This window comes from Rhinatrema bivittatum, chromosome 2 (genome assembly GCF_901001135.1).
Source record: "Rhinatrema bivittatum chromosome 2, aRhiBiv1.1, whole genome shotgun sequence".
Classification (NCBI taxonomy): Eukaryota; Metazoa; Chordata; class Amphibia; order Gymnophiona; family Rhinatrematidae; genus Rhinatrema; species Rhinatrema bivittatum.
In genome coordinates this window covers 571,438,851-571,457,891 of record NC_042616.1, presented here as the reverse complement: position 1 = coordinate 571,457,891, position 19,041 = coordinate 571,438,851, and the positions used below count along the sequence as shown (strand labels likewise).

Genomic DNA, 19,041 nt, shown 5'->3' with positions numbered 1-19,041 from the left:
GGGCACTGGCCATTTTAGTAGTGGTCGGATTTGCTTGACCCCTCTCAGGAAACGGGAGACGTCTGGATGATAGACTGATGCCATCCACTTTGGCTCTGAAGCAGGCCAGCGCGGCCACCTGAACCTTGAAGGAGTTGAGAGACAATCCCTTCTTCAAGATGTCCTGCAGAAATTCCAGGATCATGAGGATTTGGCCTATCGGCGGAAGAATGTCGCAGTCCTCATACCAGGCTTCAAATATTCTCCATATTCGTATGTAAATTAGAGACCTGGAAATCTTACGTGCTCGGAGTAAGGTGTCAATCACTGCCCCTGAATATCCGCTCTTCTTCAGGCGAGTCCTCTCAATGGCCAGACCGTAAGAGAGAATCGAGTTGGGTCTTCGTGGAGGATCGGACCTTGCTGGAGCAGGTCCCTGTGTGGGGGTAGACACAGAGGGTTCCCAGCCATACGTCTTTGCATGTCTGCGTACCATGGCCTTCTTGGCCAGTCTGAGGCCACTAGAAGTACTAGCCTCCTGTGGTGTTCTATCTTGCGGATGATCCCACCCCGTAGAGACCATGGGGGAAAGGCGTACAGCAGATCTTCCTGTGGCTAGGTCTGGACGAGGGCGTCGATTCCCTAGGATTGTGGTTCTTGTCTGTGGCTGAAGACCTTGGGTACTTGGGCGTTGGACCGGGTTGCCAGAAGATCCATGGCTGGTATTCTCCAGCGGTTTACAGTGTCCGTTCCCCTGGGTCTAGACTCTCTCTGCTGAGGTAATCCGCAGTGATGTTGTCTTTTCCCGCGATGTGGGCAGCTGAGATCCCTTGTAGGTTTGCTTCTGCCCACGCTATTAGGGGACCTATTTCCAGGGACACCTGTTGGTTTCTGGTTCCTCCCTGGCGGTTGATGTAGGCAACTGTTGTGGTATTGTCCGACATGACTCTGACAGATTTGCCCCGGAGTCTGGACTAAACCGAAGGCAGGCTAGTCTGACTGCCGGGGTTTCCAGTCAGTTGATGTTCCATCCCGACTCTTCTTTGTCCCATTGCCCCTGGGCCTTCAGTTCCTGGCAGTGGGCTCCTCATCTTTGTAGGCTCGCATCTGTGGTAAGCAAGACCCAGGTCGATGGGGATAGCCTTACTCCCTTGCCTAGATGGTCTTCTTGTAACCACCATTGGAGCTGGGTCCGCACCTCTGCTGGTAGCTGGAGGCAAACGGAGTAGTTCTGGGACATCGGGTTCCATCGTGACAGTGGGAACGTTGTAGTGGTCGCATGTGGGCCCTTGCTCATGAGACGACTTCTAGAGTTGATGTCATGAGGTCGAGGACTTGGAGGTAGTCCCATACCTTGGGGCGAAAACAGGTCAACATGTTTTGCAACTGGTCCATCAGTTTCCTTCTCCTTGTAGGGGGAAGAACGACCTTGTCCTGTTTGGTGTCGAACTGGACTCCCAGGTATTCTAGTGATTGGGAGGGCTGCAGGCAACTCTTGGTTGTGTTGACGACCCACCCAAGATTCTGCAGTAGATTCTTGACTGTGGTGGTTGCCTGGTGACTTTCCTCTGGAGACTTTGCCCTGATCAGCCAATCGTCCAGATATGGATGTACGAGGATTCCTTCTTTCCTCAGTGTCGCCGCCACAACCATGATTTTGGTGAATGTCCGAGAGGCAGTGGCTAGTCCGAAGGGTAGCACCTGGAACTGGTAGTGATGGTCCAGTATTGCAAAGCGTAGAAAGCGCTGATGCGTCATGATGGTCGTGATGGACCGGGATGTGGAGATAGGCTTCTGATAGATCCAGAGAGGTCAGAAATTATCCCGGCTGTACTGCCCTTATGACTGAGCATAGGGTTTCCATGTGGAAGTGTGGTACCCTCAGGTATCAATCGACGGACTTGAGGTCCAGGATGGGCCGGAATGTTCCCTCTTTCTTGGGGACGATAAAATAGATGGAATAGTGCCCAGTATTTTGTTGGTGCGTGAGCACCGGTATTATCGCCCTTAGGGCGAGTAGTTTTGTCAGTGTGGTTTCCACTGCCGTGCTCTTGGAGGGGGAGTGGCACGGTGATTTCATGAATTTGTCTGGAGGGATACTGTGGAAGTCCAGATAGTATCCCTCTCGAATAAAGGTTAGGACCCACTTGTCCGACATTATCTCGACCCATCTTTGGTAGAATAGGGCAAGCATGCCCCTATGGCTTTTTACTATGGATGGGTCTGTTGATTCTCATTTTGGGGTGTGGCTGGGCCTTGACCTGAGCTGGCTCCCCTCTTGTTGTGTCTGTTCCGAAAGGACTGGCCCCTGCCTGCAGGGCGAGGTGCTTGGTATGTGTTTTTGTATGGTCTAAAACGCTGGGATCCTCTGCCCTTGGATCTTTGGGGAGAGGGGCGTTGGTTTCTTTTGTTTCTTTCCTCCGGTAACCGAGGTACTGGAGATTCGCCCCATTTGTCGGCTAACTTCTCCAGTTCGCTTCCAAACAGGAGGGCTCCTTTATATTTGTAGAACATATATTGCATTAAACATAGCATTAAATACATACAAATCATGGTGGAACATGAAAGTTACAGATAGTTGGACCCATTGGCTACTGGCAACAATTACATCCTAGAGTACTGAAGGAACTCAAAAATGAAATTTCTGATCTATTAGTTAAATTTATAACCTATCATCCATTGTAACCTATCATCTATTTCTGATCTATTAGTTAAATTTGTAACCTATCATTAAAATCATCCATTGTACCTGAACACTGGAGGGTGGCCAATGTAACCACAATATTTAAAAAAGGCTCCAGGGGCGATCCGGGTAACCATAGACCAGTGAGTCTAACTTCAGTGCCGGGAAAAATAGTGGAAACTATTCTCAAGATCAAAATCGTAGAGCCTATAGAAAGACATGATTTAATGGAAAACAGTCAACACGGATTTACCCAAGGGAAGTCTTGCCTAACAAATCTGCTTCATTTTTTTGAAGGGGTTAATAAACATGTGGATAAAGGTGAACCGGTAGATGTAGTGTATTTGGATTTTCAAAAGGCGTTTGACAAAGTCCCTCATGAGAGGCTTCTACGAAAACTAAAAAGTCATGGGATAGGAGGAAACAGAGAGTAGGATTAAATGGTCAATTTTCTCAGTGGAAAAGGGTAAATAGTGGAGTGCCTCTGGGATCTGTACTTCGACCGGTGCTTTTCAATATATATATAAATTATATGGAAAGGAATACGACGAGTGAGGTTATCAAATTTGCGGATGATAAAAAATTATTCAGAGTAGTTAAATCACAAGCAGACTGTGATACATTACTGGAGGTCCTTGCAAGACTGGAAGATTGGGCATCCAAATGGCAGATGAAATTTAATGTGGACAAGAGCAAGGTGTTGTATATAGGGAAAAATAACCCTTGCTGTAGTTACACGATGTTAGGTTCCATATTAGGAGCTACCACCCAGGAAAAAGATCTAGGCATCATAGTGGATAATACTTTAAAATCATCGGTTCAGTTTGCTACAGCAGTCAAAAAAGCAAACAGAATGTTAGGAATTATTAGGAAGGGAATGGTTAATAAAAGGAAAATGTCATAATGCCTCTATATCGCTCCATGGTGAGACCACACCTTGAATACTGTGTACAATTCTGGTCGCCGCATCTCAAAAAAGATATAGTTGCGATGGAGAAGGTACAGAGAAGGGCAACCAAAATGATAAGGGGGATGGAACAGCTCCCCTATGAGGAAAGGCTGAAGAGGTTAGGGCTGTTCAGCTTGGAGAAGAGACGGCTGAGGGGGGATATGATAGAGGTCTTTAAGATCATGAGAGGTCTTGAACAAGTAGATGTGACTCAGTTATTTACACTTTCGAATAATAGAAGGACTAGGGGGCATTCCATGAAGTTAGCAAGTAGCACATTTAAGACTAATCGAAAAAAATTCTTTTTCACTCAATGCACAATAAAGCTCTGGAATTTGTTGCCAGAGGATGTGGTTAGTGCAGTTAGTGTAGCTGGGTTCAAAAAAGGTTTGGATGAGTTCTTGGAGGAGAAGTCCATTAACGGCTATTAATCAAGTTTACTTAAGGAATAGCCACTGCTATTAATTGCATCAGTAGCATGGGATCTTTTTTTTTTTTTTACATGATTCTGCTTTCTGTAATTCCTCCTTCTTAATATCGTGATGATACTAATAGGAGGAATCACAGAAAACAGACATTTTTGTTTTTTCCAATGAGCCCTTGAGCATGGCAGACCTTTGGCTGGCGTAAAATTTGCTGCACTGCAATGGGCGCACTGGCTTTATGGGAAATTTTTTGAATTGTGGGAATTAACTAATAGCCTCATCTACATGTACTTTACATGTGATGAGCGATATTAGCTACACGTTTGATTGGACACGCATTTTGGATGCGATAATCCCCGTATTGCATTGAGGGTTACAGATGCATGTCCAATCGTGTGTTAAGCCGTGTGCTGGCTGCAGTGCATGGTATTGTATCAGCCTGTCAATCATATGAAACCGCAGAGTCTAAAAAGGGGAGACAAAGCCAACTTGAACACAGCAAGGACTGTAACAAGTTCCTAAAAAATCACCCAAAGTGAAATGGCAGCAAGATTTGGTACGTTCTCAAATATAATGGGGGTGGTGACCAGTTTCCTAGCTCCAGCTGCAGGCTGACTTTGCTACACTTCCTTATCTGAGAGCAAAATGGAAAAGGAGCGATCTCTGCAAGCGGTCAAGTGACAGTTGTGTATTCCTTAGTTACAGCTCTGTAGTCTGGGGCAACCGGGCAAAGTGCGTGGGCCAAATGGTCCTAATATGCGATCATCTACTTTGTTATTCTGTAAGGGGTAGGTGACCGCTTTTTATTGATCTTCATATACGTCTGACATGCATGCAACTTCATCATCTCCCGAGGGAGGAGACGAGGTCAGGTGGATGGATGTGTTCGGGGAGTGGGAGTTCCTGCTTAGGGCGCTAATCGAGACTCGCCTTGCACAGCTGCTCATGGATCATCTGCTTCAACTCCGAGGCTTTCTCTGGCGGCAGAGACATGGCGGGGTAAAGCCACGAACACCCGTGGCTATTTCTCCTCTCTCCCCTTCTCCTCTTTCCTCCTTTTCTTTTCTGTTACTTTCAAATTTCGGCGGAAATCCCGGCGCGAAGCTGCCCCAACTATTGCCTTGCAAGGTTCGTCGAATAAACCGAGCACTATGTTTTTCTTTGTATAAAGACTCGATTTTTAGTCATTATTCAACCACTGTTCCCGTTTCCCATCCCCTTGAAAAAAAAAATCACAATGAATTCACAACTGCGGGGCGCAGACTCCGACCAGGCACCTATTCAGCTGCTTCAATGTAGGTAGTGTAAGGTGGCGTCTAATTCTGCGCTGAGGATCCAGAAAGGACCCCGACCCGTCTCCCAGGCAACGGCCCTTCCAGGAGGCTCGGAGGAAAGAGAAGAGCGGCGCCTGACGTCGGCAAACCGCGACTCGAGAAGTATTCGGGCCCTCTGACCACGGAATATCCGGAACACGCTCCGTGCCATTCTCTCTTGTTCTGCGACGATGTTCGTGTCTTGTAGTAACAGCAGCCCAGATTTCCGGGGCTTCACCCTTATCCTGGTGAGTGGCGGTCTGCTCCCTTCTGCTAATCCTATCCTCGTCATTAGTTTCAGGCTGCACTGTCAGTCGTAATTAAGAGAAGCCTACAGCTTCCATTCATAAATCCAGTTGTTCGTATTTATTTATTTTAAACAATTTATATTCTGCTGATCCACCAGTCTCAGAGGATTACAAGTAACAACTTATACAAAAGTATATGACAGTAATAATACAGCATGAAACAGCAACTAATTACAGAACAAATAGTGGAAAACCAATTGATTTAGGTATACACAATAGGCTGGAAAAATATTTTATTTTAAAAGGTAAATGTTTAAAATGATACGTTTCCAATAAAAATTGGATTTCTCACATCTATTAGACTTATGCCACTAGACTTTGGAGCCAGTGGTGTACTTGGAACCTTTTGAGTTTTGGTCACACTGAGATTGGAATGGATTAACAGCAGGAGCAGGGAGTGTACATGTCAGCTTTCTCACGCTTCCCTTCCCCTCAATTTATTTCCTATTCCCATCTCCAGCATCCTAACACTTCTTTCAACCTAGTTCCAGCATTCTCTTTTTCTCAATCCAGTTAAGCTTTATGTTCTATTCCCTGCCTGTCCCCCCTGGCATTCAACTTTCTCCTCAGCTCCTGAACTTGTACCTATATCATGCAACCCCCAGGCATTCATCTTCTCTCCCTCCTCACAAATCATTGACCTGTGTCACAGCTGTGGTCTGCAGCTGTTTCTCTTCAGATATCCTTGTTTGCAGCGGACAGTTTCTGGAGGGCAAAGAAGACTAGATGGTGGAGCTGACACAGCAGCAGGGAGACTGGAGCAGGGGCTTTGCTTTACATTTATGTCCTTGTCTTCTCTCCCCTTATGAATCTGAATGACCACCAGAAGAGAGGGGCTCTACTCTTCCTATTCCTGCATATTTGTCCTCCTCTTATTGCTGTTTTATGTTATGCCTTATTGTTTAACCTTATTTCCTGCTCATTGTACTTTTTGCAGTGCTGTTGTTATTGGCCCAGTAGACTTGCTACTATGTAACACATTCTGATCTCTTCCATTGGAAGAGTGTGAGATAAATGTTGTTAATGATCAATTTCAGGCTCATCCCTTTCTCTTCTGTTCCCTGCAGTCTGCCTGGGAGGGGAAACTGGGACATGAGCCCATGTTTAAGGATGCCCTTACTGAGAGTTTTCTGGTATTTCTGTGGAGACTCAGCAATTCCTGGTGTCTCTGGGTGAAATCTGGGGAGTTCCTGGGTATGGTCAGAACTGATGTCACACTTTCCCACCCCCTTCTCTCAATATGAGCCAGTCCCACACAATATGATATTTGAATTACATAATGGAACGCAGTCTCATGGAAACAGTCTGGAAATCTCAGTTGTATGAAGTGACTTTTTTGTTGTTCTTGGAGGCCTCTTTTTATTTTAAACATCTCCTTTCCCCTTCATCATGCAGACCAATCCAGACAAGTAGGATTTGTCCTCTTTACCAGCAGATAGAGGCAGAGGGCAAATATTTGACCTAATGTCCCTCCCTATATAGCTGGATGAAGCTGGGAAGGTAACGGTAGTTCTCTGTCTCCAGCAAATGGTAGGCAAAGTCCAGTGCAGCAGAGGAAGTAGGCTCCTGGGTCAATAGTCTCTCAGGCTGCTTTCCCCAGAGAGACCTTGGCTGAGCTGGGGGATTGGAATTCAGGATGACAGTCAATGAAGTGGCTAGGTCTTCCCTCCTCCTAGGGCAATCAGAGCAGGAGATCCCTGTATTTCTCATGGAGAACAAATGGTAGGATCCCCCGTAAGAAGAAAAACAAAAAAGACAAGGAAAAGGAACGTCACTAGAAAGTAGCAGCCCATGGCAGTAACTCTGTCAAAAATTTGCAGCTGAGAGGAAATAACATCATCCCTGTAAGATAGCTGCTTGATTTCAGTGCTCCCAGACATATCATAAAGTGCATCTAATGTTGGTTTAAGCTAGTGAATTGCTCTTAATAATCATGTGGAGGCAAGCAAAAGATGATACCAGATGTCCCATCAGAAAAAAATCAATAGACCTGTGTCAATTTTCATATGATTCCTTAGTAGATCCCATTTTGAGGCCCTCTGCAGCAAGGAAGAGCAGGCAGAGGGAAGTTGTGATGAGGCAAGTCCTGCAGAGGAACATTTGCCAACAAGTGTAGGTAAGAAAGATGTGCTTAGCAGGGAGGATTTTCGCAATTGGTTCTGGGACATACAACTGGACATTAAATCTTTAAAAAAATGAATTTCAGGAGACCTTTTTATAGCTGCATTCCAATTTATCTGAGGTGGGGAGGTGAGTGGAGGAGGTGGAAGTAAGCATGGAAATCCAGACTGTGTTGCTGACGCAGTTACAGAGTACTATAACCGAACTGCAGGAGTCTAACCATTCTCCAGGGATGAGCATATCAGGATCTCTCACCTGGCATGCTCCACAGACAGAGAACATTACAAGCTGTAACTGTAGTGCTTAGGAAAGAGAAGATAAAGTATCGCTGGCTTTCACTGTAAACGGTGTTACATCTAGGATTAAATCGGAGGCACTGCCTATTCTTAAAGTGGCCGGCATTGCAATGGAAGTAGTGGATAAGCCGCGTCCTGGCCTGTGGAAGTGGAGAAGCCCAGATTGCAGTGAGTTAAAAAAAAGGTGGTCGCAAGCTTTGCAGGAATTCAGAAGGAGCGGCCTCACAGTTATCTGGTCCAGCTTGAGGGAGATGGCTTTGAAAGTGCTGAATAGCAGGGAGTGATTTGTCTGTTACTTTAAGGTGTTTCTGCTGGTGACTTTCATACATGTTGATAATTTAAACTGGAAATATAATGGATGAGTGGATGTTAGGACAAAAATGTGTAGCTTGTTTTGCCTTTACTATTTGCTGTAGTGCATTTATGATTAGTAAAGAACAGTGTATGTTATGCACATACGGATACAGGAGGTTGTATGGTGAGGATGGGGTGGAAGAATGGGGCGGAGAAGTGATGGGGCAGGGTATTGAGGGGAGAGTGGCTGAGGGAGATGTGGAGGGTTGGAAGGGAAGGAATTACTGAGGCCAAGCTCAGGCCTCTAGGGTTCTCTTGCCTGGGAAGTGTAATCTAGGGTGTGAGGAGTCACAGGGGGTCTAGAGATATGGAATGTAGATAGGGGTCAGGGGGTTGATAACTGAAAGAAACTAGAGTACTCCTGCCTAGAATAGTTACTGTGTAGGTACATCCTACTTGTCTGGACTAGTCTGCAGGACAATGAGAGAGGTTCAAGTAGATCTTAGTTGCTAATTGTCTTTCCATGAGTCCTGATAGATCAGTCCAAAACCCACCTTGAGAAGTGATCAGGGGACCAAAAAAAAGAGAGAGAAGCAGTGCTAATTGTGAATATAAGGGTCACAAGTAAAATAGATGGACAAAAAGAAGTAAGCAGAGCACTCCCTTTTTTTTTTTTTTTTTTGACCCTTTGCCTTTTCTTCCTTGAAAGACACAAATGTAATGCTCAGTGAGAGAGAGAGGTTATGCTCATTCCTGTTCTGTTACTGTTCGTTGGTTTTTGAATATCATTTATTATATTTTTATTTTGGAGTTTCAGAAGAATCTGTTTACCCTTCAGCTTGGGCAAAGAGACTACCAATGCCTTGTGTTAATCCTGTTTCTTAAATAAACAGTTCAGGCAGTCTTTTAAACTTAAGCAAAACGCTTTATTAGCGAGAGATGTAAGAAAGCACTACAGAAATGTTATATACAAACTAAATAAAATCAATCAGGCAAAGTACAAGATAAGATTCTGTAGGGACTAATTTTCAATCTGCTATGCTGTCCAGCCAAAAAGTTAGCAGAAGTGAATACCAGACACTGATCATCTGCTTCAGTCACACCTTTATACCTTTTCTTATCCTGAACACACCAGCATTTCTTCTTTGACCATATAAGGTATTTCCTCTGCCTTTCTTTGTATATTACTTTCTTGTGTCCTGAGTACACAACCATCACAATGCTTGATATCTTATGTGTTACTTGGCATATGCATATCTTAAGGAAGGAAGTCTCCTGATTGTTCAGAGTCTGAGGTTCAATACACAACCCGTAAGCATTTCCTCATTAGGAACAGATAAACAATACACAACTTATTATTCCTCATTTGCAAGCTGCATCAGGATATATAGAGAGGGACATCAGGTCAAACGTTTGCCCTCTGCCTTCATCTGCTGGTAGAGGGGACAAATCCCACTTGTCTCAACTAGACTGTCAGGACTCAAGGAAAGACAATTATCAGGGAAGATGTAATTGAACCTTTGTCTAGAAGCAGGAGACAAGTCTGGGAATTGTACCGGAATGTCTCGTGTGCAGTGCTTCTGCTAGATTATTGAGCCAGCCTCAATTAACTGAATTTATATTCTGGTTTAAATTTTTTCTAAAACAATCCTACTTTCGGAAACAAAAACGCATTAGACTTTTTTTCTTGTTTTCTATAAGGATTATCTTATCGTTGGCAAATTTGAATTCTGCTGCCAGTAGGAGCACTGCTGCTTTAAATATATTTGCTCAGGCAGACATTTATGTTTGGACAGTTAGCTTAACGGTATAATGTTTGTCTGCAATTTCAGCCTGCTGTATCTGTGGGGAATGTCGGTCAGCTTGCAGCAGATCTCATTATTTCTACACTGGACATGACTAAAGTTGGTTACATCTACACTGACTGCTTAGTACCTGTAGTTGGAAATAATCCATATGCAACGAGTGAAGAAAACGCACCAGAATTGAGTATAAATGCAGAAGGTGTGTCTTTATGCAGTACCAGCTTCAATCAGTATTCTTGGCTTCTTTTCATGATTTACGTGTTAAATGATTTTATAAGTGTGTAATGCAGCTTGATCTCTGTTGGAGGAAAATCTAAACATGCTCAAAAAAAATAACAGTAGGACCAACCAGCAAATAAATGGCAGGCTGAGCAGTTTTCTGTCTGGATACTGTGTGAGAGGAATGTTCCTCTTCGTCCTGCTAGACCAGTCCAAACAAGTGGGATTACATTTGCTCACCCGCAGATGAAGGGCAGAGAATTTCTCCCTTTTTTTGATGTCATACATTCCTATATATTCTGGGATAGCAGGATATGAAGTCAGTAGTTCTCTGTCTCCAGCTGATGATGGCTTGTTTGGGATAGCACGAATAAAAAAAAAAAGAAAGTCAGTTGCAAAGGGACAAGAGGCAAAACTGTTCTTCCTCGCAAAATCCAGTTTCCATTTGGACCTGGTTGGATTTTTACCCACTGCCTGCATAGAGCTGGGCCAAAAAAAAAAGAAGAAGAAAATGGAAGAGCAGCAAGAGAGAAACGCCAAGTGTGACGCAGTGGTAGCAGCTTGTATTCGCATCACCCCCACCCACAGATGTCATACAGGGGCAGGAAGTGCCTCCTTAGAAACACAGAATCATGACTGCAAAAAAAGATCATATGGCCCATCCAGTCTGCCCAACCATCCAATTAATTTAGCATTGGAATTCTTATCACTTCTGTATTTATCCCATGCTTTCTTGAATTCAGATACTGTTTTTGTCTCCTCCATTTCCACCAAGAGGCTGTTCCTTATACCCAATATACACTATATGAGAGAGAGAGAGATATAATTTAATCACCACATTACTGAAATAGACGAACTCCAAAATATGTATTACAAAATATATCAAGGTGCCTCAGTACGAAACATCATGAAAACAACTTACAATATTCGCAATACAATATACAAAGTACAAAAAATGTCACACAATACAATATTATAAACCCTTATTACAATACCCACCAGTATATGGCCCACTCTACACTCATACATACACAATTAAAAACCTATCACTCATCCAAACATTTATACCAGACATACCAAATACCCATTCATATTCACTAAAATCATAATAAGTCAAAAATCAATCACACTTCCATAAATTTGAACATTACCTATTACAAAAAATATTTTTACAGCAAAACACTGATGCTATACTCTTCCTTAATCTAATAGGCGATTCTAATTTGACAATGAATCTTAAATTTCCAGTAATACCCAGATCCAAAATACTGATATTATGCTCTTTTTTAATCCAATAGACTATTCTATTATGACAATGAATCTTCAGTTTCCAGTGATTTTAATAATATCCAGGTCCTTCAATTTCAAATATTTCCACAATGAATCTTCAATTTCAAATATTTTCAATAATATCCAGATCCGACAAGGAACCCTCGTTTCGCCCTGCTGGACTTCTTTAGGGATATATCACAACTTTATGCTGTAATTGAACCTGTGTGCACCAAATTCAACCATAAACATATATAACAGTCACCCAGTATATTAGATGGCTATCTTGAACTATTGACGGCATTCAAAACAGCACCAGCGAGAGAGAGTTCACAAATTCCAACATCAAGCACGGTAAATGCGCTCATAATCATACCACAAACAACTCATTACAAATGGAAGGATGTCAAGCGGAACCAGACGCCGACATCATCCTTACACCCACCATCTTTTCTATAAAGAAATATTTCCTAAGATTACTCCCGAGTTTGCTCCCTTTTCAACCTCATCTCATGACTTCTTGTTCTAGAGCCTTCTTTCTGTTGAAAAAGCCACACCTCTTATTAATGGAAAACTTGTGTTATTGCAAGCAGAGCTCACTAGCAGGCTCGTTTTCATATGAGATGCAATGCACCGGAATCTTCCAGGGGCAAGCAAGTATGACGGAACACTGAAGGTCGTGGTTGCTGCTAGAAACAACACACATGAACTGCTTTTTACAGTGAAAGCCCTAATCTTTCCTGCCAGAACTCCCCATACCTTCCCCTTGCTGATTCCATGAATACTCTGAATCTTTTGCTAACTTTTTTTTTTTTTTTTTTTTTTACTTCCAAAGTCTCTAATCCATATTTGTCTTTTTCAAACTCGAATGTGTTTTCTGTTGAAATAATACTAAGGTTATGACACTATGGGATCAATTCACTGTATTTCCAAGACTGATACTTCATATATTAACTCTTTATTGAAGACTACTATTTGTATATTCGATCCCTGTTCAACTATTTCTTTGAAATGCTGTCAATATTATATTGTTTCATCCATTACCAAAATAATCAGTCTTTCACTACTTCTGGTCATCTCCCTTCAGTTCTAAAGAGAGCCTCAGTCAGGTCTATTCTCAAGAAGCCATCTCTTGACCCCTCTTAATTTTCACACCACACCGGATCAGCACCAATTTGGGTTCTGGAGATTCCACAGTACATGGACACTACTTATTTCTACAGTTCATCATGGATTTGATTCTTGATCTTGTTATATGTTCATCTTGTTAGACATCACATCTGGGGGAGTGGAAGGCGGCCAGAGCGCTGGGAGGCACCCGTTTTAGTTGCTGAAAAGCAGTAAAGAGACATAGCAACTTTCACTTGAATGAGGTGAGAGAGAGCCCGGCCCGAGTGGGTGGACCTGCTTGTGACATCAATGGGCGCCATCGGGACACTATAAGATCGAGGGCCCTGGACGCGCAGCCGAAGGGGCGCGCCCCTGGTAAAAAATTTTTTTTACTGGTTATAATAATGGGTAGGAAACGGAAATCTAAGAACTTTGCTTCCTCTCCAATAACATCTGTGCCAAGAATGATTGGACCCATTGACTCCCACATTGTTCAAATGGGTGAGTCCATTGGTGAGGACGTTTTAGAAGGAAACTCTCAACTGGGAGTATCCTTAAGTCCTAGGTCCTCACAACCTCCTATACAACCAAGAAGGGAAGTACATCTGAGGTCAGTATAGTTATAGACCCTTTGGGAAGTGCTGTATTAAGGGGGGAGGTCACACCAGGAGGGAATATACAAATCGACACATTAAATATGGGAGGGGAGGTTGCAGCTGCTAATACAATAGTTCAATGTCCAGGTATAATTTTTGATCCAAGTAATGAAGTAATAGATAATGAGGTAGAACCAGAAAATGTATCGTTACTAGATTTATGGCAGTTGATAACTAAAATTGATAAGAAATTATCTAGTTCTATTACTAAAATCCACACTTTCTCTGTGGAAACCAGAGAAAGGTTTGTGGATCTAGAAGATAGGACTAACAAAATAGAAATAGCAGTTGGGAACCTGAACCCCACGGTTAATAATCTTCAAGCCATCAGTGTATCATCCATTAAGGATAATCTTATACTACATAATAGAATAGAATTACTTGAAAATGAGTTGCGATCATGTAATCTTCGATTGTTAAATTTTCCTATTTCTAGATTGATTTCCCAATTTGAATTATTTAAAAAATATGTAGTTGAGATTTTATCCTTTGAGTCTGTGCAAATCCCTAAAGTTTCCAAGATGTACTATATACCAAAAGGAAGAACATTAATGGCACAAGAATATGGAATGGATATAGAAAGTCCAGGGGTCTCTACTTTTTTGGAGGACTCTATGGACAATATTTCCTCTAGGGCAACTTTGCTAATATCTTTCTCTTTAAGACAAGAAAAAGACCTGTTCTTCTCAAAGTACTTTCAAAATAAAGATCAGAATTTCTGTGGACAGAAGATACAGGTCTTTCCTGATATTTCTCGTGCTACACAAGCACGATGAAAGCAATTCTTGTCTTATAAAGTCTTCAAGCATATCCAGCATAGCTCTCTGCTTCAATGGCAGGGGGAATGAAGAAAAGTGGATCTATATACAGACAACCAACAAGGATTGAATTCCATAGTCTGGGTAAACAAGCATGGGTGTAGCTTGCTTATTGCGGCGGTTACTACCCCTAACTAATTAAGCTAGATATTTCATTTAGATGCAGCTCCAACACTGCTCTCTACATTAATGGTGGGGGTGGAAGGGTAATAGAACCAAAAGGTTACTAAGAGCCAAGAGAAATGGATAAGTATGGAAAAAAAAAAGTGTGAAACTTGCTGGGCAGAGAATGTTTCAGAATAATAAGTTCGTGTTTATCGATCCATTGCATTTAGAGCGTTTCTTAAGGGACACGACATCGATAAAAATATGAAAGCTTGTATATGAAATGGTTGTAAATAGAAAAGTATCAGCATATCTATCCTTGCATTCCCCCTAGATGTGGACTGGTTATCCTTAACTGTGGGTTATGATAATATTCAGAGAGAATTGTTTTCTTTGGAATTCTTGATTATATCATTTTGTTTTAAATGTTATAATTCAATAAAAATAAAATTAAAAAAAAAAGACATCACATCTACCTTTGAAACTATAGAACATAACATCCTTCTCTCTCCTCTACAGAGAATTGGGATAGCTGGCTCAATCTTTGAATGGTTCCTGTCTTATCTTTCCAACTGCTCATAGTAGATATAAATTGGCTGCTCCTTTTTCTCATGTTTTTCATTCACATTCGGTATCCCTCAAGGTTCCTTCTACTCTGCTGTTTTATTTAAGATTTACCTTACTTCTGTGTGCCTTCTTGCCCATCATATAAATTCTATGTCGATGATACATTTCTTCTGATTAAAATCCTCTTAGTCTTCTATTCTTCAGTTCACATCTCTATGCTGCATTTTTGTTAGAACCTGGCTTCAGCACAATGTCATCTCCAAATATAATGAAAACAGAGGCCATTGTTCTTGGTCAGCCTTTTCCATACTCGGTTCTCTCCTCTTTCCTTTTTGATGGTAATACCATCTTGCTATCTCACAACGTGAGGAATTTGGGTGTTATTCTCAACCCAAGACTATCCATGAATCCACAAATCTTTCTACATTAAAATTACTATGTTATCTGAAACTTTTGCTCTATGCAACTAATTTTTGCCACTGTACTACAAGCCCTGATCCTCTCAGGTATTAACTACTGCAAAGATTCTATTGGAAAATACAGTCTGTATTTTCTGTTAAGCCACCTTGAAATTCAAAAATATATGCTGTCTTGAAGTAATTGGAGTGTTACCTTGGTTACTCAGAACAGCAATACTCATTGAACATAAGAACATCTTGTTTTAACTCTTGAACAGTGATCATGACTGTCCCCTGCCTTCCCCCAAAGGGTTGGGAACACTGCTTCAGGAGCAGCCCCAGCTTCCATTTTAAAAGTTGCCTACAAAGTACGGAGCTTCAAAATGTCTACACGCTTTACACCTATTCAATGTATGTGTGGGTAGGAAGGAAGCCAAAAGGTGTGTGTACACTGGAAAATCTAAATGAAATGTATGCACATTGTTTACTCCCCCCAACCCAGAAATGCTTTTTAAAAAGAAATAGCTTTATGTTTATTGCATTTTAGAAATATAGAAAGCTAGACACCTTGCATAAAAAAAAATTGAGGGAGGGAGAAGAGGAATTGGATTCAGAAGACAACCAACATGAGCCCTGACTTTTCAGTCTGAGGTGCTGATCACAAACTCAAGTGAAGAAGCACAGGACTGCTTCTATGGCCAAGTCCATGAGCAAAGCATGTCAAGCAGCATTGTCTGAATTTTCACGAAAGCTCATCACCCAGTAAAATAAACATGGGGATAACCTGCACGGTGCGCAGATATTACCATAAGAAGCTTGCCGGGCAAATTGAATGGACTATTTGGTCCTTTTCTGCCGTAACTACTAATGTAATTCCACTATGTAATTCGAAAGGGAAAAAAAACATCAATAAAAAGAAACCTAACAATAAGATATAATGCTATTCCCAAAATTATACAGCAAGTCACTGGGGTAGAAAATAAGGAGACATAAGGAAAATCAAATTACATAAGCAACTAGCATAGCATGACTCAGACTGATTTAAAAAAAATAAAAATCAGATCAATAAACTAGACCTGAAGAAGATGATAATGTACTTCTGGAGTCTAAAATGGGCTTCATTCTTCTGGTAGAAAAAAACAAAAGTCATTATGATTTCTAATGACACAATTGCAGGTATATCGAAGTACAATAGAGTATCTTAAGGGGATGGTTTCTTGCCTATTGCAAGAAAATCATTTCTTTTCTCTTGAGTAGCATGAGCAAAAATGGGAAAAATCCGAACCAATTTGCCAAGAAATAAAGAAGATATTTCTAAAATATCTTTTTATTACATCACTTAGATCATGCTGAGAAATACAAGAAACAAGTAACATAGAGCACTCAATAATTGCCAGGCCTGAATTTTCAAGAAAATCTGTTAAATTATTCCTAACATTGGGGAATTGCACACTGTGAGATTGTCGAGAATTAATTTGAGCAGATACTGGTAAGAGAGAAACTCTATTAACAGAGGGAACTTTATCACAGTCAAAATGGAAAACCTCAAAAAAAAACTTTTTTCAGAGTAAGATATGGCATTTCTCCCATCACATTAGGAAAGTTCAGGACACGAAGGTTCAGATGTCTAACATGATTTTCCAGAGATTCAATCTTCCTAGACAAGACATTCTGATCCTTTACAACAGTGGAATTGAAGGCCTGTGTATCCTTAATAGCTGTCTCCATAGCCAACCTTTTGGTTTTAATATCTGGAAGTCACATTTAGACCCCATTGGCTCAGGTTTATTAATTAAAAGATCTGTCTTCATGGTACAGTCATTTAGAGATCTCCTGAAGCCCATCAGTAACTCCCATATAGTCTAGAGTTAAAACTGTCGGCTTTGCTGGCAAATGGAAGGAGTCACCAGGGAAATCATGATGTTTTCTCCATGAAAACCAATGGGCACAGATCCGGACACAGCTGCCAACTCCCTACTACCTTCAACAGGGGAAGAGGAGACCAGACACATGCTGAAACTCTCCCGGAGTTTTCTGAAAACGAGGAAGATAATCGTTGTACAAATGCCGACTCTCCACAGGATCCTTCCATCTTGGTTGCTGGTACAGTGTTGACATCTGCTGCCATGGACTGTTAGGGTGAGGCGTGTCTTTCAGCCAGTGGGAGTCTCTGATGCAGGGGACTGAGTGAAACGTCTCCAGACAGTTCGGGTGCTCCCTCACCATGAACCGCAACAGAGCCTTCAGTCCCTAGTTGCACAGCCGATCAGGACATAAAGGATAAAATAGACTGCTGATCAGGTAAAAGTGGGGTTTCTTAGCATCCTGTCAGATCAAGCCAGAATAAGTGGGTTATGCATCTCTACCAGCAGATGGAGATGGAGCAAACTAATGTCACAGTATGTATACCTCTGCAGTGACAGCCTACCGGTATTCTCTGTCTCCAGCAGTTGGTGGATGTGCATCTCCCTACTGGGGACTTCTTTGATTTGAAAAAGGAGAAATGAGGAAAATAAATTCACCTGCTCTCCTGTGGTGATAGCTAAAGGTCCCTCCCCCAGTTGAGAATTCCTGCAGTGGTTTCCGTGGTTCCTCAGATGAATTCCTTGGTCCAGTAGCTGGTTTTTCAGCCTGCATGAACACAGCTGAAAGCAGTGGGTGCAGCAAGCCAAGCGCGGCAGTGAAGGCATATGCCCTCTCCCGCAGCCAGAGACTGTCTTTGTACTCAGCTCAGGTAAGTTTAAAAAAAAAATACAGACAGAGGGTTTTTTTTTTGTTTTTTTTTTTATGAGAACATAAGAATATAAGAAAATGCCATACTGGGTCAGACCAAGGGTCCATCAAGCCCAGCATCCTGTTTCCAACAGTGGCCAATCCAGGCCACAAGAACCTGGCAAGTACCCAAAAACTAAGTCTATTCCATGTAACCATTGCTAATGGCAGTGGCTGTGGCTATTCTCTAAGTGAACTTAATAGCAGGTAATGAACTTCTCTTCCAAGAACTTATCCAATCCTTTTTTAAACACAGCTATATTAACTGCACTAACCATATCCTCCGGCAACAAATTCCAGAGTCTAATTGTGCGTTGAGTAAAAAAGAACTTTCTCCGATTAGTTTTAAATGTGCCCCATGCTAACTTCATGGAGTGCCCCCTAGTCTTTCTACTATCCGAAAGAGTAAACCGATTCACATCTACCCGTTCTAGACCTCTCATGATTTTAAACACCTCTATCATATATGAGAAATATCATATATATCAGTCGTCTCTTCTCCAAGCTGAAAAGTCCTAACCTCTTTAGTCTTTCCTCATAGGGGAGTTGTTCCATTCCCCTTATCATTTTGGTAGCCCTTCTCTGTACCTTCTCCATCGCAATTATATCTTTTTTGAGATGCGGCGACCAGAATTGTACACAGTATTCAAGGTGCGGTCTCACCATGGAGCGATACAGAGGCATTATGACATTTTCCGTTTTATTCATCATTCCTTTTCTAATAATTCCCAACATTCTGTTTGCTTTTTTGACTGCCGCACCACACTGTACCGACGATTTCAATGTGTTATCCACTATGACACCTAGATCTCTTTCTTGGGTTGTAGCACCTAATATGGAACCCAACATTGTGTAATTATAACATGGGTTATTTTTCCCTATATGCATCACCTTGCACTTATCCACATTAAATTTCATCTGCCATTTGGATGCCCAATTTTCCAGTCTCACAAG

General features: G+C 41.9%; 2 protein-coding genes across 2 annotated transcripts in view; one reads left to right on the top strand and one right to left on the bottom strand.

Moving 5' to 3' along the window:
- The window catches only part of CEP76 (centrosomal protein 76), a 135,730-nt gene extending 130,531 nt beyond the window's left edge, over positions 1-5,199 (bottom strand). The window contains exon 1 of the mRNA XM_029590954.1: positions 4,967-5,199. Coding sequence (XP_029446814.1) covers positions 4,967-5,029 — 63 coding nt within the window. The 5' untranslated portion in view covers positions 5,030-5,199. The remainder of the gene's footprint in view (positions 1-4,966) is intronic.
- Positions 5,200-5,459: 260 nt separating this feature from the next.
- Positions 5,460-19,041, top strand: part of PSMG2 (proteasome assembly chaperone 2) — a 54,762-nt gene continuing 41,180 nt past the window's right edge. Inside the window, exons 1-2 of the mRNA XM_029590956.1 lie at positions 5,460-5,597; positions 10,201-10,372. Coding sequence (XP_029446816.1) covers positions 5,541-5,597; positions 10,201-10,372 — 229 coding nt within the window. The 5' untranslated portion in view covers positions 5,460-5,540. The remainder of the gene's footprint in view (positions 5,598-10,200; positions 10,373-19,041) is intronic.